Source organism: Oreochromis niloticus, linkage group LG6, assembly GCF_001858045.2.
Source record: "Oreochromis niloticus isolate F11D_XX linkage group LG6, O_niloticus_UMD_NMBU, whole genome shotgun sequence".
Classification (NCBI taxonomy): Eukaryota; Metazoa; Chordata; class Actinopteri; order Cichliformes; family Cichlidae; genus Oreochromis; species Oreochromis niloticus.
Window position 1 is genome coordinate 37,670,522 of NC_031971.2, and position 21,398 is coordinate 37,691,919.

At 41.2% G+C, this 21,398-nt stretch overlaps 1 protein-coding gene and 1 long non-coding RNA gene across 8 annotated transcripts in view; one reads left to right on the forward strand and one right to left on the reverse strand.

Moving 5' to 3' along the window:
* LOC100710856 (endonuclease V) overlaps nucleotides 1-21,398 on the forward strand; it is a 75,537-nt gene that overhangs the window by 30,780 nt on the left and 23,359 nt on the right. For 2 of the 7 annotated variants that reach the window (XR_003220548.1, XM_005470093.4), the window contains exon 8: nucleotides 5,087-5,156. The exons of 2 other annotated variants lie outside the window; for them this stretch is intronic. Coding sequence is in view for 4 of the 5 variants with exons in the window: in XM_005470093.4 (XP_005470150.1) it covers nucleotides 5,087-5,143 (57 nt within the window). In the remaining variant the exon portion in view is untranslated. 3 more of the 7 variants (XM_005470094.3, XM_025908209.1, XM_025908211.1) reach the window with 3 other exon arrangements.
* LOC112847163 (uncharacterized) lies at nucleotides 10,250-14,986 on the reverse strand. Its single transcript, XR_003220549.1, has 2 exons — nucleotides 13,069-14,986; nucleotides 10,250-10,925 (listed from the first exon to the last, which is right to left on the reverse strand). It is a non-coding gene; the product is annotated as an uncharacterized LOC112847163 (long non-coding RNA).

The window sequence follows — 21,398 nt, forward strand, 5'->3', positions numbered from 1 at the left end:
CAGCGTGTCTCTGCACGTGTATCTGAAGGGCTGTCGTGCACGGTAAAGCTTAAGTTTTGTGCAAATATTAAACTATTCTCAGGCAGGGTTTGTGGTAGATAGCAGACATAATACTTTTTTAGTTCATCTGTTCATTATTTCCATTTAGCTCAATTAGGAGATCAACACAGTTTTTCAAGCATACAATTCACGATAGTTTAGTCTGGACTAAGATGGTAAACCAGCTGTTTGGCAGTCTGACAGTGACTTAGACTCAAATGATTAATCTTCCTTCCTTTCTTTGAAAATTGAACATATTTCAGTTTGCTCTGCCAGTTTAGGCTAAATGGGTTGTGTATTTTTTGTTTAGACACTTTATGGCTCAATTTAAAAAAAATAACACAACCTGACAGATTAATCGAAGTAAATAACTTCATAGTCCAAGCATGAATCTCCTCATTTGTTCTGCTTTAAAAACCAGATTCTCTGTGGAGCAGCATCTCATTGACTTGATAATGATAGCATCACAGCACGATGTCTTTAGTGGAATTTGAAGAGAAAAGAGACATGCCTGTGAGGAGAAACTCAGCGAACGAGAAGGCTACACAGCCGTAAAACAGTCACGTCGAACAGCTGACAGGATAAAACATTGGTGAAGATTGACAGCAGAGCTCCACCGGTGCCAGCTGTAGCAGTCGGACTGTGCAACTTTTCTGAATGTGCTGAGAGGATGTGACTGTTTTAAACTGGAGCTCCCCTTCAGGCCCCGAGGCTGTCTAAATGTTAATATATGGCTGTCTGACATTCTGGTGCTGCAGTCACTGGACTGTGGACCTTCATAGACAGAAACTGGAGGAGAGTTGGAAAGAAGCATAAGAGGAAGCCCTGGGGTGGACATGAGAGAGGCGTGGGGGAGAAAGGTTGAGGTTTGGAGGAAAAAGTTTGAGTAGAGTGATAAAAAGGATTTGGCTTGAAAAAAGAAAGTGATGAGAGGTGAATTCCAGGTAGAGGGAGAATGAATTGGTAAAAGAAGGATGGATTTCAAGGGAAGACAGAGCAGAGCATGCAGGCAGAGCTGCAGGGCTTAAGGGCCTTTGGGGGAGTTGGAGGATAAAGACCTGCCCTGGGCCACTGGACCAGAGCCTTTGCTCTTCTTGTGTGAGTGTTTGTATATGTGTGGCCTGAATGTATCGAAAGCCCCTGTAGAGAGCCAACGGTGCACATCTGTTCACCTCTTGAGCTCCCACCGTGGCAGAGCTGTGGCCAGAGCAAACTGGTTTTAAACAAAGTCTTCTCTGCATTTTTACTGCCGTTTTCTGTTGATCAAACAGGTGCACTGTGATAATCATACGTAGAGCAGGAAATGCTTGGTTTATAAAAGTTAGGGATGCTCCTTGAAACACATTTGCTTGCTGATTGCATGAGAGAAAAAAAATCAGAGGGCTCAAATGCTGCAAAAGTAAGAAGACTCTGAGAAAACTTTCCGAAGTGAATTTAATAGTCAAGGTTAAATGATTAAATACTGAATATATATTTAAAAGCCATTGAAAATTGTTAATCACACGACCAAAACTGTATAACATTGCACATTTGTTTCAGGTGACTTTTTCTCAGTGTAACTAGCATTTTGCTGCTAATCATATACAGCAAGTAATGCCATCACGATGTTCCCCATTCTTCAGTGTAGTGTCCTTCTGTAGCCTTTAGCTGAGTTTTTGGTGTAGCCAACCATGACGTGGCACATAGATCAACAGTGCAAAAGGCTGTTATTCCACAAACTTCTATACAACCACACGTCTTTGTGCAACCCAAGGAGTCGATCCCTGCTGGTTATCAGTAGCATCATCACCATTTAATACCATTATCCCAGACATCCTCATAGCCAAGCTGGTTAACTTGGACTCCCCCCTCTGCTACATGTGCATGGATCAAAAACTTTCTTACTGATTGATCACAATCTGTCAAGGTTGGCAACCAAAGATCATCCACCCTGTCACTCAGCACAGTCCTCTCGTGTACACCATCTACACCAGCAACTGCATCCCCATGCATCCCTGCAACATTATCATCAAATTCACAGATACCACTCTGATAAGGCTCATCACTAACGATGATGACACCGCCTACAGAGATGTGGTCCAGCATCTGACAGAATGGCTTGACTACAATAACCTAACCCTCAACACCAGGAAAACCAAACAAGTGGTCATGGACCTATGTGGAGAGGGTGTCTTCCTTTAAGTTCTAAGTTCTTCAGGACCCACATTTCCTAGGACCTATCTTGGACTACAAACACTACAAACCGCCTTAGTGAAGAAAGCCCAGCAGCACCTTCTTTGTTTGAGGGTTCTGAGATGGCACAGGCTGCAGACTGACCTACTACTGTCCTTCTATCGAGCCACAATGTGCTGGTGCACGCCATCTCCATGTGGTACGCTGGTTGCACAACAGCCGATAAGAAGAGACTCCAGAGGGTCACGAAAACTGCAAAGAAGGTGATCAGCCGTCCACTCCCCTCCCTGGACTCCATTGACAGTTATAGATGTCTCTCCAAAGACCACCTCCATCCTAACCACCACCTATTCAACATCCTGCCCTCTGGAAAAAGGTTCAGATCCAACCAACAGACTAAAAACAGCTTCTACCTTTGGGCTGTCAGAACTCTCAATGCACCAGAACACTGACAAACCTGCAGTCTTCCCCTTTGAACTTATGGTAACCTGAGTGTGTGTATGTCAGCGTGGGTGGATGTGGGTGTGTACGTGTGAGCAGACCTCTCTCATACAGTCATTCTGTGCAATATCTTGGCAAATGTGCAATAATCCCATTTTTCTTTGGTAACTTATACATTTTTTTTGTAACTTATACATTGTATAAAATGTATATATATTGTCTATTGTGTATATAGTGTTTTTATATTGTTGTTTTGAAATTTGTCACTTTTTTGCACCTTTGTGGTTTTGCTACCTAATTTTGTTGTGCAGGCAACTGTACAATGACAATAAATAAAGTTCTAAGTTGCAGGTTTAAAGCGCTTCCTCATTGGCTTCACTTTTCACAGCTGGAAGCTGCGTACATCCATGCTAATAAACCATCTGTGAGCTGTTAACATGAGCTGCACTCGGTGTCTGTTCACATACAAAGGGTTATCTTTATCTAACACTTGAGAAAAAGAATGTCTTTTGTGGGAGTGTCCTACAGGAACCTAGCAGATGAAACTGGAGCCCAGTAGTGCAGTAGTAGTGGCTCAGTAGTGCTACCAGTTCACCAATGTGATCAGCTCCTTCTTTTCCAACCACAGTCTGAACACACAGCTACCTGGCTCCGTCAGAGTGGCTGGACGACTTTGTGAGAACTTTTTTCGTCTCAGCACAACGAGCACCATAAAAGGGAAGCAACAGATCCACAGTTCAGCTTGGAAATGTGACGTCGCCACATTCAGATTAGATGAGAGTGCCGATGGCTAAAATGCCTTTAAGGCAGCATGAGAAGTATTCAGCAGAGTGATAGAGGTGATTCAATTATTAGTTTTCCAGTCTTAAGAAAATCCCAGCTTTATGGTAAGCATGTTGCACTGGGAGAAACATAATGATTTACTTTTTGTCAAGTGTATTTATTTTATTTTTTATTTCGTTTGTCTCACACTGCAGCTTCACTTTTATTGATTTAAAAGTGCTCGTCTCCCTCAACACACCCACACTCCACCGCTTTCTTGCAAGTATTTCACATCAGTGTGGCGTAATGAACTGAAACAGCCTCACTGAATCAAAGTGTTGATCAAACGCTGGTGAATGTAACTTCTGTTTGATGTGTTGGAAAGAAGACACAAATTAACCAAAAACGATCAAACTGAGGTTTATTTTTTTTTTATCTTTTATTTATTTATTTTTGTAGTTTTTGCTGTTATGTCAGGTGACAGTGCCATTCTTCCAGTGTGGGATTGATTTATTTGTATATCCACAAAACACACAAATTTAAAAAAGGTATGTTCAAGTCAGTTTTTAGACAGAAATGTATGCAATAAACCAATAATCAGATGAATATACCAAGATGCAAGAAATATACAGGCTTAAAAAAACTCATTTTCACCTGTTACATATTTTGTTTTGGTATTGTCTCACATTGAGACTGTGGCTGTTCTTAAATAACATGTTTTCCTGCAGACTATTAGAGAAAAATGTGTCAAGGACATGTCTGTGTAGATTTGTAGCACCAGTTCCCCCATACCAGTCATCTCAAGGTATTCTACAATGTAAGCAGTAAAGAATCTACAATATTAAAGAGAAAAACCCAACGATCTCCTGATCCCATCTGAGCAAGCACTTGGTCATGAAAGCGAGGAAGAACTCCCGTTTAAAAGGAAGAGACCTCTGGCAGAACCAGGCGCAGGGAGAGGAAAGAGAAGACAGAAAAGAGGAGCAAAGAAAGGCCATGAATAAAAAACAGACTGTACAGGAGAGTAGACACAAGTAAATGACAGAAAATAGAAGCGTTAACCAAGCCTGGTTTTCCAAGTAGGGAGTGTTTGTATCCTAAACCCAAACTCTGAGCTGATTCCAAAGGAAAGGAAGGAAGGAAGCACTTTGAAGGACAATGAAGAAAAGCTTTTGTGGTGTGAGATAGTAGATCATGTCTCATTTACATATTTAAATATAAGCTATCAGATTAGAAAAATTGTAACAAAGTAACAAACTGGGGAAGTTTTTGGCCCCTTGATCATATTGCACGTGCTGTCTCTTCTGTTAGATTAGTCAGAGCTACAATTTAAGAATTGGAGATTTTAATTCACCCAAAGCTAAATTTCTGAAATCTAATGATGTTTGAGAATGCTGCCTCAGAAACGTATGTGCAAACAGTTGCTGTATCATTTAGTTTGTTTGTCAGATTTGGTAGCAAACAGAAGAGATTTGTACAAAGTCAGCATCAAGGCACTTAATTTTAACTTCAAACTTCTGAGGAATGACTTCGGGGTGTAAGGGCGTTCCTGCTCACCTCGGATCACAGCTCCGCTGCTGAACACAGTTTGGGACAATGTGTTAAATGTGGAATCTCATTTTTTCTCACTTCATCCTCATCCTCCCCCTCCCCCACCTCCCCCTCCCCGCAGGCCGACTGTCGCTCCAGAGAATACCTTCGCATACACTTCCCAGCTGCAGATACGTGATTCAGAGAATGAGGTAAGCGTCAAAATCTTACACGTGTGGGTCTCACACTTCGGTGTACACGCTCACACATACACACTCCGAAGTATGTGTAGTGACTTCATCGCTAAAGTAATTTACAGTCTTAAAAAAAGCTTTAAAGCCAGTGACTCAAAGGAAATTCCCCAAATCCAAAAGTAAAGCCCAGATTGTTGGTACAAAGCCTCATCATTCTCATTTAATTTGCTGCCGGAATTAAGCAAATCTATTATGTAGATGAATAAACAGAAGATAGCGTTGTGTTCAGAAAACTGAAATTGTCTCAGAGTCAGTTTTCTTACTGCTTATTAGTTCAAGCATTGAAGGCAGAGCGGCAGGAAAGAACCCGTAAAACTGCTCCAAATATTTATGGACTCCACGGCACAAATGCCGATGTCTGTAAGAAGATATTTGAGCTTTATCCTTCATCCTCAGGGAGGTCAGAGGTCATCTACAGTATTTGTGAAGCAGCAGTCCTACAGCTTGTCTTCTGCAACAGTAAACAACTCCATCCTGCCACAGAAGAGTGGAAAAGTTTATGTTGAAGAGCCTTTGACGGGTTCTCTGCATTTTCAGGGGGGTGTGGACAGGCCAGAGGTGAACCAAGGACACTTCAGGTTAAGCAGAGACACACAGGCAGTCAGAGAGAGGGAAGGATGAGGAGAGAACAAGCCTTTGATCCTCTGATTCTCATCTGAAATAACAGGCAGCGCTGCCGAATCTTACCCTACCTTCCTCATTACTGATCAAAGCTGCAGACAGTTAGCACACTCAGATGCTTCGAAAACGCAATCATCTTTCATTTTCCCGAGTATTTTTAATCGTGCACAGAATCAAACCTTTGGGTCTGGAGTGCAGATGCTCGAGCGAGCTCACACTCACGCGCTTGAGGATGTGTGCACCCTCACGTCCCTTGATACCCTACTTGGAAACATAATGGGACGTCCGTGTTCATCCGCTCAGAAGCTCCCTGACTTTGTGAATCCTCTGAGCGCGCTCCACACTTTGATCACCCTCTCTACAAAGAGACTGAGACAGCGAGAGAGGCTTTGTGCTGAGTAGGCAGGGCTACAGCGGGTTCCTCCAGGCCTTAACCCAGCTTTACCCTCTCACTCACTGCAGGCACATTTGATCAGATGCACTGTACCTTAGTGGTTTGAGCTGAAGTACACACTTTAGGCAGGTAATTGCTTCATTTAAAGAATAGATAGACTATGACTTGTATGCGTGCTGACCGTTTTGTAGGAAATTGCTACTTTGAAATGTTTTTCTATCAGAAAAAAGGGATGCTGCATAGGAACAGGTGAGAACCACCTTCCCAACGCCACACACGGACACAATAGTTGCTGTGCTCTTTATTTGTTGCACCGTGCTCGGATTGGGCGTTGTGCACCTCGATACTGAATTTTCAGCTGCTGTCAACTCTCCTCCACACTGTAGCTCCTCCACCCGGTCCCAACATGCTACTGCATGAATAGGGGAGGCTGATTGGACGTTATGTAACAGGTGTTCCACGGAGCCTCCCCTAGCACTGCACCCTGAATCACCCGCCCCCTCTCTCCTCCCACAGCTGAGCCACAAACCACACCCCACTACCACAACACTTAAGTGGATCCACTATGCTTTCCTGATTGTCTGTCTGAGCATCAGACTGACTTCAGTGCTCGATTTCTGACAACTTTTTTACTCCAGGATCTGCAGGTTTCCATCGCTTTGTTTTTTAGGGGCAGCCAATTGAAAGAGTGCTGATTTAAAATTTAAAGCTAATAATACATATTTTTCAAGAGCATAATAGGTTCTTTTTGATACCAGTTTTTAATTAACTAAATGCTTTGTACTGTTTGCTCATCCATCCATGCATTTTCTTCTGTTTTGTTTTTGTTTTGTTTCTCTTCTCTTTCTATTTGTGGTGGATTAGACGTAATGTGAACATAACATAAGCCTAAAATATTTCATCATCCAATTTTGTTTTTTATTGTTATTATTTTTTATTTTTGCGTGACTCCAATGATTTATGAGCTACTTTCCCAAGTGTGTTTGAAGCTTTAGACTTTTAGAAATGTGAGGTAGTTCTGTTCAACATCATTTAAAAGAGGTCTCTAATTTTGACACGTTTTGGACACTTACTACTCCGGCAGTGCTAGTCTACCTGATTTAAAATATCTAACCTTGTGAAGACTCTGTCCCTGGGTGGCAGAGGAAGAGAAATAGTCTCTGTGTCTGTCAGAAAGAGGAGAGACACATGAAAGACGGAGCAGCAGGAGAGGAAATGAGGAGATCCAATAAAGGATGGATACAACAGGAGCTGCAGAAGGAGAGAGACAGAGCAAGAGTGTGGAAAAACAAATCAATGGCTGTGTAAGACAGAAAAGGAAAGGAGTCAAGGCAAGACGATAAAAGCTTATCAGTAATGTGAGTGATAGAGAGATATGCTGGATGTGCTTACCTGTTGTGATTTACTCTGCATGACAGTTTGCTTCTGCCTCGACTTCAGTTTGTCTTTCTGCTGTTTTGCCGTCTCAGTTCTGCATTTAAACACAGCACAAAGTAAATGACAGTCATCATAACAGTATCCATTATGTTTACAGAAGGGTTTGATGTAACCCTTCGTCTATGGGCTGAATGGGCTCAGTGGTCTACTTGGTGCTGTGTATTTTACATGGGAATTACTGTAAAAATCCAAGTCTGGATTTAGTCTATTCCAGCTGCCATAGGGCGAGAGGCAGAGTACACTCTGGACAGGTTACCAGTCTGTCACAGGGCTAATACAGAGACAGACAGCCATTAACGCTCACATTCATGCCTATGGCCAATTTAGAATCACCAGATAACCTAACCCCATGCATGTCTTTGGACCACCCAGAGAATTAGGTTAGACTATAGCTAATAAGCAGGGGTGCACATAAGTGGTCTGCAGGTGCGCATTCGCTGTCAAAATAAAAGACGCGCACCAGATAAGAAGTTGCAACGTGTGTTTGCGTACATATAAAAGGCACTGTTTTTGTCCGCCAGAGTGGGATTTTCATGGCATATTCTGCACCACATCTCTGTGCGTTCATCATTTGTTTGAAGCCAGCTCACCTCCTGCAACCACTTTTCCGAGAATACGCGCTTTTTTTGTGGTTCTGACTCCTTCTGACATTTCTTTGGAGGTGGAGGAACACCAAAGTAATTGTTTAAAGGAGCTTGCTTCTTCAACATCTTTAAGAGTCCTAAACAAATGTCTGTCCTCCTCCAGAAAATCTTATGTTCGCAAACGCGTGTTGCAACTTCTTATCTGGTGCGCGTCTTTTATTTTGACAACGAATGCGCACCTGCGGACCACTTATGTGCACCCGTGCTAATAAAGTTTCTGGTGAGCATATATTTTTTATTCTCCATGACAAAGTTGTCGATTAAAACAAGACAGAGAGAAAACTACAAAGTTTAGTAAGTAAGGTTTAAGGGAGCAGGGAAAGCATAGCTTGTTTCAGAAAAATGATGAACTATGTGGATTCCCCAAGTCCCAGTATAAGATTAATATAGATTAGTTTGATCTTTTGATTAGTTCAAGAAGCGGGAGGAACATAGGGTGACATATAAGTGAGGAGGGAGGTGCACACAGGTGGGCTACAGCTTATGCAGAAGGTGCATTCTGAAAAAGGAGACTCCACAGTGGTGTAAAGGGAAGACTGTAGCTAGGCAACATTTAATGATAGTCTGTAGGATGGCTTCGGAAATCAAGAAGAGGAAGCAAGTGAAGGCAGACGCTAAGGATTAAATGGTGGAAGCTGAAGAAGGAAGAATGTTGTGCAGAGTCCAGGAAGGACTTGAGACAAGCTCTGAGTGGTAGGAAGGAATTACCAGATAGCTGTGAAAGTACAGCTGATGTGGTGAAAGAAACTGCCATGAATGTGTTTGTTGTATCCTCTGGACAGAGGGAGAAGCATGTGAGGCTGGACACTAAGGAAGGAGAAAAGGACTTTTGGCTAGGAAGAAAGATTGAGCTGGAAAGGATGTGCATCTCCATAGGAGAGAAAATGACAGAGGGAAGAAGCTGATGAGCCACAGGCTGAACAGGTTGAGTGCTAGTATTTGTGAGTTACAGTATGTCCAGGTTCTGTTGTTTCATATCCTAATAGCCCCGTTGTAGCATTGTCACAAACTTTCAATAAGCCATCTGCAAACTATTCAGTTTGAGTTATTGAGATCAGTTCAGTCTACATCCTGCTGTTATACAAATTTTACTGCCCTTTACAAAAACATTTCTAAAATGTCAAGGAAAATGTTGGAGAACTAGTCGGGCCCAAGGTTGGGCCGATGAGCTCTGTTGGGAGCAGCCGCACTCATTAAAAACTTATAGCAGTACAAGGACACAGCTTGTTGCTGGAAGTAGTATTCAGCATGAGTATTAGCTGGAGGACGGAGCTGCAGAGGCATTTGGTGTTTCTATTCTTCCATCTCAGAAACACAGGTACCACCGTCTATCACCGGCTGTCAGTCTGACATTTTTTAAACACAATCACTCAGTCTCAGCTCACTTTGGACTGATTAATTGGGCCGTCATGAGCGAAGATGTGTGTTTGTGCCCAGGCTGCGTTATATTGGAGTTAAGCTAACATCTTTTTTTGAGTCTGGCACGTATGAGGAGAGATTTTTTATGCTTCTTCACACAAATATGTTTGTAGAAATATACTCATTTTGAATGTGCCGTACTTAAAAAAGATACATTACATGAACTTAATACTTTAGCAAACTAAATTAGCTCTAATTTCTCTTTAGCAAATTAAAGTAAGAAAATATTAGTGTAAATGGCCGAAATGTTTGTCTTAGAAAGCTAAGAATACCTGTACAACATTTTAAAGAGCATAAGTAAATGAGTTAAGTGGATTTGTATGACTTTGGCTGGTGCAAAACTTAAAGCGCCATTGCTCAGATGCATCTTAACACCTTATGGCGCTGTAACCACCCAGATTTGTTTCACTGGACACTCCCCATCGCCTGACTCTAAACCATGTGCTTACATGACCAGCCCATCCTTGTTGGTGCTGCGGTGGCAGATGTATATGTTCATGCAACTGGTTGTTTTTCACATTTTTCTGCTCTTTGCAGATCCTGTAAGCTTTACTGGAACTTTAACCACTTCACATCATCATGTCCTATCACAGCTTATCCTCTTCTCTGTGGACCGTGGGGTGGCTGAAGTTGTGTCAGAAACCTCTCCTCTGTTTCTAGTCTCAATTAAGGTGGCCTATTAATAACTAAATCTTGCTAAACACTACTGTTGGCTACACAAGCCCTAGAAAACGCAATGAAAATTATGAAATAAAACAATATGCAGAGTTAAACTGCTCTGTATGTGGACAAAAACTACAGATAACTCACTAGAAGTACATAAACTCCAAATTTACCAATAAGTTAAAGGGGCTGAGAAACAGTAGCACAGGTAGAGGAGTTTCCTAATGTTAGCTAACTTCAGTTACTTTGAACTGTAGCATCAAAAACCTCGAGTCCATTGAATCAAGCAGGGATTTTATTAGTTATGAAACATGTCATTTGTGACAGAGAGATTATTTTAGATCAAAAGTCTTGCCTTAAGTTCAAATTGAGTATCATTGTTAGATTTCGGCCCGACACAATATCCCAAAGTTTGCTTCATCATTGTGTGTGGAGGGCGCCACGGCTCAGTGTGTCCTGCAGGACTGTAGCCTCCGGCTGTGTGTGTCAGGCGCTCGGCCCAGACTGACCCAGACTGTGGAACAAACACTTCTTACGCCAACTCTGCTTCTGAGGGACAGTAAATAAAACATGTTCAGGTGAATAAGGGGCACAAAGCTGTAATGATAGTTTTTTCCTATTACTCTCTGTGTCCATTTGTTCCTCATTTTCATTCTCTTTGCTGCATGCATACACCATCAATTCACAATTTAAGTTAATGTGAAGGAGTACAGTTAGAGATGATTGTTAGTGAGTACGCCAATATCATTTGTGAGCCATTGATTTACACGAGCAGATAGAGGGTTAAACAGTAAACCAAAAGGCTAAACATACAAATTGGAAAGAGAAAATGGAAACATAAACACGGTTTTTCCCGTGCAATAAAATCTATTGACATTTCGGCTGTGCTCATTTTCTAGCTCCAACTAAAGTGACATAGATAGTCTAGCTGAACAGTTGGCTTTTTAACAGCCGGTCTGATTCTCTGCTCACTTCTGTTGGGTGAGATTTCATTGCTTTGTTCTCGATGCTTTCTCAGACGTGTTACTTTGATGAGTACATAACACACACAAATAACAAAAACCAGTGTCATCTGTTAACGCTGCAGTAGGGTTGGGTTACAGCCTCCTCTGTGTGATTCTGCCCCAAGCAGCAAAAAACACTGATTTATGCTGCCTTAAACCTGCATTTTAAAGCGTGCAGTGTGTTCTCGAAGCTTGTTTTTTTTGTAGGCGTTCACAATAACTGCAAATCCAAACATTTGGCCATCAGTAGTGTCAGATTTTTCATATTTCTTCTGTTCATAATCAAATATATGGAATCCCTGTTTTTAAGTGCCCGATGAACTGCATTCAAGCAGCCCAGCGTGTATTTACAATCTCTCTTTATCTCTAACTTCCCGAAATCCAAATATGCTTTATCACATCCTGTCGGCGCGGGGTGCAGAGTAATGTCACCGCATTATTACTGTTTGTTGGGCTGTTTCTTTCTCCGTTTCTGCTTTGTACTTTTTCTTTGTCTCTGTTTTTTGTGTGTGCATGCAACAAAAAACAGAAAATGCTCCCTGTTGAATTTAATGTTGGAATTGAAGCTGGAATTATGACGAGGCCATTTTTGTCTGAATCCCCGAGGACTCCCTTTGGTACTTCTCCCGTTTCCTTTTCTTATTAGGCCTCATTTCACAGTCCCCACTCACTTGTTCAAGTTTCACTGGCTCAGCTTCATCAAAATTTATTTGTGCTTTGTATATATTTAGCTCCCTCTAATCCGCTGTGTGACTCCTCCTTTATCTGGCAGTCAGATGCAATCACTGGCACATTCTACTCTGTGTTGAGATATTAGCAGATGGAGTCATTAGTAATTTTGAATTAGTGAAGGGCAACCTTCAGCCAAGATTTTTTTAAATCCATGTTTTCTTTCCTTTTCTTCTCTACTTGTTAGTGCTTGACTCTGGGTTGCCTTGATGTGTGTTTCCCTTCCTGCACCCTTCCCAGTGGAGAGAGTTGCACAGCTAGCCTGAGGCTGACATAGTACAGTAACAGTGAAGAGTGTGTATACGATGAGTGTGCATTTCTGTGTTTATGCATTGATGGGGTGATAAGTAAGAAGACAAACTGCAAAAGGGTCGGGCAGTGCAAGGATGGGCAGGGGTTTGCGTGATCAGATTTAGGAGGTTGTGAGCAGAGATGATGGGGAAGGAGACGAATAACGAGATGATTTGAAACCTAAAAGCTGGGAGGAGGCGAGAGGAAGAGTTGGCATCATTGGACTGTAAAAGAGTTTCTCTCCTTGTATATTTCCCGTTTCTATCGGCATTCTGTCATCAGTTTCCACGTCAGCAGAGATACAAATTGCATAGAAAACAGAAGAGAGGGGAAAGTAAAAAGGACACGTTGCACTTAAAGACTGACTCCCTGGGATAAGCAGAGGAGGAGGAGAAAGAGGAGAGGAGTAAGATGTCGAGGGAGTTTCTAAAGGAGAAAAGCCGATGCTTTATGTGGAATTCTGCAGATAGAGAAACGACCCTCCCCTCTCTGTCTTTTTCTTCTTCTTTTTATTTATCCTCCCTCCCGTCTGTCTGATGCATTGGAGGAGAAACTGCATTAATTCCACCATGGCCGCACACAGTAAAACCCTCGGCATCGCATTTTGTGCCGCCTTGCCTACCTCTGCCAGGATGCCGCTCAAGTGTTGATAAATTGCCACCACCCACCTCATTTTTCACCGCAGCCGTCTCATCGTCAAACACACTGACACAAAACCCCTGTATGCTCCTCAGCAATAACAAGAACAATCGCTGAACCCCAGGAATCAGAGACGAGGAGATAGAGGGGAAGGACAAAAGGAGAGGTGGATAAGTAGGTGTGTTCTAGGAAGGGGGCAGAGAAATGAAAACACAGCTGCAAACATTAATTTAGTTTTAGTTTAACATGCTTTGGGCATCATTTTTCATGTGTGAAACACATTTGTCAGCAAATTGTAACAACTTTGTGTTTGGAGTTCTGATTTTTACATTGAATATATATTGGATATACTGGATTCCTGTTTTGACATCTTTACCGTAAGCTTTAGTTTGACTGTAATATTTGAATATGTTTTTACTGTTCTCGTGTTCGTTTAGAGTTCTTGTTCTCTATTTAGCTTCAGTTCCTTTTCTGAGTTTATCTCTTGTGTTTTTAGTTCCCTCGGCTTTTCCCTGTTTGTATCTCTGTAATAATGCCTTAGTTCTCCCTGTGTTTGTTAAGCCTCCATTTTTATGTCTATGTTGGTAGCCTTTAAGTCATTTCCTCTTTTGCTTTGAAGTCCTGTGTTAGTTTGACTTCCTTAATGTTCTGTGTTCCCTCATGAATGAGTTCATTTCTGATTATTATTAATCTTTGATTTTTGAGGGTCTCCTTGTTTCAGTATGGTGATTATTCATGTCCTGGTTTACATGTTTCCTCTTGTTTGCTGCTTTGGGTTTTGCTTCCTCCTTGTCTGATGGTCTTCACCTGTGTCAGTTACCTGCACGTGCACCTCGTTCCACAGCTGAGTCTAATCCCCAATCAGCCCTCAGTTAGCATATAGTCCGGTCCTCCCTACTCTGTGAAGGTGTGGAACTTCTGTGGATTTTCTTGATGTGCAATCAACTGCTTGTTTTTTTTCCTTGCCCCTTGTTTTTCTTTTGCCTCCTGCATTTGAGTCCATCTCTAAAGTCTGACTAATCATTTGCAAAAACATATGAAAAACACCTTCAAGACACTGACCAAGATAAATCTTTCCTCCGTCCTTTAAACTGGACTTAATCTCCCCCACAGTTGCCAGTTCTGATTTTACATCTTTCCGCTGCTTATTTCAGGAAAGAATGGTGACATATATTTATTTTTTTATTGCTTAGCTCTTTTCTGACCCTGGGGACAAACGTGATATATTGTTAGTTTAAAGACCTTACTGATTTTTACACATCTATGTACAAAGATAAGTCAGAAAATATGCAGAGACTGACATTTAATAGCAGAATAGAGAACAGTGATGTATGGGATCCACCGCCAGTAATAAAATGTATATGAAGCACAATGGTAGACGGTGTCTGACCTCTTGAGGTGGTGGTCAGGTGCATTTTTAAGGAGCTGATCACTATGATCCAATAAAGGTGAAAAAGTTGCAGAAATCAAGTGTTTAAAAAAAAAACAGGGTGTATTAATTTAAAACACATGTAAGTTTCAGGGTGTGCAAACTTTTCAATGAGAGTTTTAAATGATGATCAAATCCTGATGTATAATCATGTCTCCATACTTACATGTTGTTCAGCATTACAATGCAGGACAGTATCATTTGTATGCATTACAGCACTGTTTTGGCTGACAGCGCATGCTGTGGGTAAACATGGTCGTCATGTTATGGCAGAATTTCTTTGTGTAGTTTTTAGTAAATTAAAGGTAAAAGACAGTTTTATATACACACATGGTCATGTGAATAGCTCTACTGTCCCCACATGACACAATGTTTCACCTACAGGAGGATTTCATTGACGTTGAGGTTTCAAACTGTGGCACAAGAGGATTAAGGTCTTTTTTTCAGCTGCTGATGAGTTGTGAATTTAAGCTGTGTCACTGCACGACAAGATAAATATTTGTTGCCTGCTTCCGTATCCCAACAGTGCCATCAATTCCAGCCACGTCACGGTAAAAAAATTCACCCAGGCAGTCGTGTTGGAAGGTTTGAGTCACACCGCAGGTTCCTGCCGCATACTGCTCTGTTCGCAGGACACCGGTTCAGCAGGAGAAAGGTCTTTGGGTGACTCAAAGATGTGGAAAGACACATAGACAAGTTAATCAATTTCTCTCTGCTGCCATCATGCTTTGACCTTTTCTGCTGGTGAATAATGTCAGTGAGAGGGAGTCATGCCTGATATCGAGGTTCATGCACTGATGAACCGCTCCAACAAATCACTGGGTGGAAAGATCTTGTTTGTCTGTTTCTGAGTAAAATGTGGGGATACATCACACCCCCTCTGTCTCTCCATATGCAGGAAGAACTATGACTTGGAGAAATTAGAGGAACCGAGAGGGATTATTGGGGAACAAGACTTGTATAAGACTACTGCTGTGCTTTTGCTAAACTTGTGGTTAGTTTTATGGGACAAATAACTAGAGACAGTTTTACTAAATGGATAAATTAATTCCCATTAATTCTGGTATAATATTTGTTAACACTGATGTTAAAATAAAGTTTTTGATTTGCATGAGGTGCGATAAAGTTTTACAACTCGACCTGCAACTTGCAAGATCAAGTGCATCTCTGCACCACTTCCAGCTCATCCTCCATTTTCATTGTGTCGGTGGTGTGTGCTGAATCTAGTCATCTGTCAACTGGAATTTCATTTTGGGAAAGAGGATATAGTTATGAGAAGACTTATCTTCAGGGAGGCAGGAAGCCACACTTTAGGTTGTTTGCACTGAAAGTTCTCCCTCAGATGTGTGATGATGTTACAGGAGAGGAGAGTGCTGACAGTCTCACCCTGAGGGATGAAGCCAAGGTGCGCAGCCCTGTCAGTGTTTAATAAAACAGAAAAAACCAACAAGCTTTCTGCCAACATTCCTGATCTGTCGCACTGTGTGTGGACTTTTTTTCACAAAACCGGACTCCCAGCTCTCATCATCAGTGATGATCCTTCAAATTAAAGACAGTCAGTTACATTCTGGAGTTATTTGTAATATGCTTTATTATAAGTCCATGTCGAAAATGTAGTATCTGGTCACATGTTGTCAGGACATCCAGAAAAATGTGAAAAAGACCATAGACTGGAAATAGAAGCTCAAAGGTGCACAATAAGATAACCTTGAAGTGGATTTGATCTAAATTTGGGTTGAATTTTTCCACGTTTTGACTGATTTGCGTTTGAGTTAAATTTAATACAAGGTTAGAAATTTAATGTTATTTCTCTCAAAGATGAATTCCAACAATTTAACACAGTAAGGTCAGTTTACCTTTGGGCTCCATAGTCTGAAACTATGAGAAATGTCTGAGGAACATTTCTAAATGCACTGAGACGAATAATCCAAAGGGTATTTTTTTTAAAGTTTTCTTGGAAAATTCCTCCTTACTCTGTGGATATACAAATACTACTGAATCATTAGAGTAAACTTTGTAAGTTCGAGAACTGTAGAATATTTTAGTTCCTGAAGACATATGAGTCAAAGTGATAAATCACTGTGCCTTTAGCCTGAACAATCTAGCCATGATTAACTGCTTGGTTCTTATTGTGCAGTAAATTATTCTCCCTTTCATGCGGATATGCCATTCCTATGTTCAATGCCGTGTTAGAGGCTAATGATGAGGGGCTTCAATTGAATTTTCACAGCATCTAAATGTAAAAGATGAATGTCCAAAGAGTGTGTTTGACACGGCCTTTAATGACACTTTTCTCTTTGTGAAAGGCTAAACCCAAAAAGAAACACTGTCTGGGTTTTGTTCTGTTTTGTATTCATTCTCCCAGAAATGAAAAACAGTGTCTCTTTGACCTCACACCGTGTCTCCACCTTTATCTGCAGCCTCCTGCTCTGTTGTGGCAACCTGACATGTGAGTGATTGATAGACGGTGGGGCTGACACCGCCTGGTGCTTGACTTATAACGACAAGTGCTCTGCTGCAGCATCGGACAAATTGCCTTGTTTATATCCAATAGAAGCCTCGGCGCCAACACAGCCATCAACACCAGCATCACACCTGTGTGTTTTTACCCCAAGCAGGTGTCTTCACCATGAGTCCAAACTTCTCACATGGCCTCCCTGTAAACCATAAAATCAATTGGGCCTTTTTTTCCCTGAAGCTTCTAAAGACAAATCAATTGAGGACGATCCATTGTAATAAGGACGTATCAGCCTTGGACGAGGCAGAGGAGATACTGGGGGCGGCGGTTATTTGATTTTCCTGCGAGGGGAAGAGAGGCTCAGCTGACAGGGCCAAGGCTTTTGTTTTCATTGAGTGGCTATTATGTGAAGTCCACCCCTGCTTAGTGGCTCCATCGTTGCTGGCGGCAGACCGCTGCGCTCCCACTTGTAAGGTGCTTTAGTCAGCAGTGATGGTCGGCTTCGTCAAGAGTGGGATTAATTCTCTCAGAAGTCTTTCCCACCGACGTGGACGTTTTGGGCATTAATGAGATTCCCACCTTAGCTTTGTTGCGTAACATTGAACTGTTGTGTTAAACTATTGAGTTGTGTGTTCAGTAGGTGTCTGCTGGTCCATGATAAGGATGTTAAATTAACAGTCCAGCCATTTAAGTTCAACTGTTCAGTGCTTTCGTTCAGAGAACAGTAGCTTAATTAAACCTTCCAGGCAGTGTTGGGTCAAAAATGAGTAGCTGAGACACCATTTAACCCATCGTTTCCTGAGTATGACAACATTTTAGCATAAACTTTGAGGCTTGTTTGTTGTTTTTCAAGCTTTAAATAGTTTTGGATGATTTAAACAGATTTAAGTCATAAAACCTTTGCTTTTTAATTGAGCTTTTAATGAGTGCACCAGTTTTTTATTTCGCTTTATTAGTTTCTTTTGGACTAATAAAAATGTTTTTCTATTTTTTAATGAAATGTTTAGTTCTTCTATTTTGTGTTTTTCTTTTAATTCTTGGATTTTTATTGAGTTTGTTAACTTTCATTATATGAACTGTGCTGTATAAATAAATTGATTGAAAAGTAATTTAGTGTTGTGGTTCATAAAGAACTTCGAAGTCACTAGGGGCTGTTAGCAGGTGTATAGCTGTTGTTGATACATTGTTTGACATTCATCTGAATCCAGATTGGGATTAACACTATTTTTTTAAATGATTCTTTAATGTAGTAAGATAGGACAGATTTGTACAATTTGTGTCATCAATTTGTCATAAATATACTTAAAATTGGTCCATATGTGTGCTATGGAGCAAATTATTTAACCTGTGAGGAGGCATGAAGTGTAGGAGGGTAATTATATGTATAAATTTGACTTATAGGCATCGGAAAAGTACAAAGATTATATTTTATATTTACAGATAAAAAAAGTGATTATTATAAAAATACAGCTGAACATCAGGTGTATTAAAACTAAACTTTTTGTTGGTGAGTCATCATTATGATGAGGTGCTGCAGTGGTAGGACTTCAGGCCGGTGTTTCTGTCCCCTTTCACTCTTTCTGTCATATTTGCCCACATACACGCACACTTGACTTTAAACTCTTCTTATAACATAAGCACACACTTATGCCCATGTACACTAATTATAACCTCTGAGGAAATATAGGTTGAAGCCCCTGAAATAATCACATTCTGATCTGCAGCATCAGCCTCTCATATTGACATCCCATCGGTAGCTATGGTGCCATTATCCCCTCTCGCCCACGTGTGGCTCTTCGCTCACATTTCCCCTGAGGTTCTCGCTGCAGGTATGTGTTTGAGCTCATGAGTATGGGCTTTCCTATTTATTTATTTTGCAATATGCCGTCATGCTCACACTTCACCGTGGGAAAAAGCTTCAGCTTATATGCACACACACGCACTAACCCCGCTCGCTCAGTCACACACACATTAGTCACTATAAAGAACCCGCAGCCTCTTTCACTGCAGCCCACTGTAATGCTCCGTCTCACAGGCCATTCATAAGCCAGAATGTGCTTGTTGGTGCAGAGTAGATCAACATGAGTAGTGGCGGCTTGTATTGCCTGCAAGTTTCCTAAAGAGATCCTGTTCCATGCATCACGCCCACTGCAGCTGATTTGCATCAGAGTAATATGGTGTTTTACTCCAGGCAAGAGGCAAGAGTGTGATTTGTTGACGAGATGAGCAGTGAATCAGCTATGTTGGTATTTGATTTCAAAGTCAAATGTCACACACATGCATGCAAGCATCATCTACTCTACGGTCATGAATTTATGAAAGACAGCTTGTCACAGTCAAATCAAGTCAAATTTATCTGAATAGCATCATTTAGACACAGGGTAATGCAGAGGGCTAGAAAGAGGAATGCAAAGAGACATTTACACCGTATAAACCGTATAACTGTGCATGCAAGAAAAGCATGCACAAGCAATGATGACAGAAATGTAACAGCAACAATTAGAAGTGTTCACAGATGTCTATTTATCTGGTGCTCTAATGTCTACTGTAGACAGCATGCAAGTTTAGCATACTGTACCCAGGATCTATTTACCTTAACATTGGCAATCTGGATAAACGGTCACGCAGAGCTGGTTATCAAATCCTAAGTTTCTCCTGCACGCTCTCATGAAAGGGTGCCGTTGGTAGCTTCTAACCAATCACAATTATGGATAAAAGTATTGATAAACATACTGTCATGTTCAGGTTACATTACATGGTGATTTACCCTAGAAAGAAGTGATCCTTCGTTCCTTTGTAGTATTGAAAACCTTGGTTAACCCTGAAGTAGGTTAAGATGGAATCCTGTTGTGTAGTACAGGCCTCTGGTTTTACTACTAAAACTTTTGTGAAAGCAATTTCAAAACAGCAGTAAAACTATAGGAGGATCCAGTCCTCTAAAGACAGCTGTTTACTCTGGCAGTGAATGATCTTTATACCGTGTGTGAACACAGAAAAACACCCATTAGAAATTAATATAAGGTTAAGAGCAGGCATGGTTTATTGATAAGCCTAATAAAGATTTAGTTTTAGCTGATCTCAGGGAGCTTGTTCCACAGGTGAGGACCATCAAAACTAGAAGCTGCTTCACTTTCTTTTGTTGTAATTCTGGCAGCACACAGAGGGTCTGTTCCTGTGGACCTGAGAGTTCAGGATGTTTTGTAAGGCCAAAGAAGATTTGAAATGTAGCTAGGCGCTTTTAGTGATTTGTAAACTAGTAGAAATATTTTATAATCTATCATTTGGGACACAGAGAGGTTTGAGAATAGGAGTAATGTGCTTGATCGTTTTAGCGTTTGTTAAACTTCAAGCAGCAGCATTCTGATAATATTTTGTAGCTGTCTGATTGCCACATTGTGCCACATAGCTACAGAACATGTAGCTATGTGGCAGTAGGGCTGATTGTTATAGGTGCACAGTATGCATGTTATGTTATGTCAGTTCTCTTCACTGACAGGGTGTAACAGATGGATACTTCATCTTTTCTCCCCCTTCTTATCTTAGATTCAGTGTCAAGGCTCAGCAGGTAAAACCTGACTTTTAATGTGACACCTGCACCTCTGCACATTCTGTCTCTTTATCTTTCTACTGAACATTTCTCTGTTTTCTTTCTAACTTTGTTTTCCTCTTCTGCCTTTCTACCTTATTTTTTTCTTTCTCCCTCCTTTTTTCTCCACATCCAATTTTGTCCACCGTTCATATGACTTGTTCCTTTTTTCCTTATCATCTTTTCCTTCCTCTTCTTCATTTCTCCAGCTTCAGCCGTCTCTATGACTCTTCCTCCTGTCCATCACCTTCTCACTCTGGTACACAGCTGTCAGGCAAGGCAGTGAATCATATCGCACCGGCCCAATCAGAATTCAGAATGAAGGAGCATCTCTTCAAAGCGATTGTCAGCTATTGGCAAGCAGCTGCTGTAGAGCAGAAACCATAGAGACAGATGGACAGCAAATGAAGGACTGTGACTGAACTTCTCACTGTTCACTGATTCTCTTTGACTGATTAGTCAAGAAGCTGCACATGTGCTAGGGACAGTTCAGCCAAATGAGTCAGGCTAGGTATGGAGATGTAATGTAAGTTATTGAATCCTGAGCAGAATTGAAACACACTGTCAGCATTTATTAGCCGTCACAGTAGTACTCTGTTCCTGTTCGCTCTCTTCCACTGGCTGAAAAGGAGGGAATATTCCTTTTTTTTGTAAATAATTTCTTTTTGGAAAGGAGCCAGTGGGCTTCAGCAGGCAAGCTGTTGATGTTAACACTGCCAAAAGCAGTCTGTGGTCTCTGCTGCTAACAATGCCTTTACATGTTGCTAATAGCAGTAGACCAACATAACACCTATTGTACTATTACTAATACTACTGTTGAGCCGATTTCATTGTGTACAGGATAATCTCATTAGGATCCGTTGTTTTCAAAGGAATCCTGACAGTG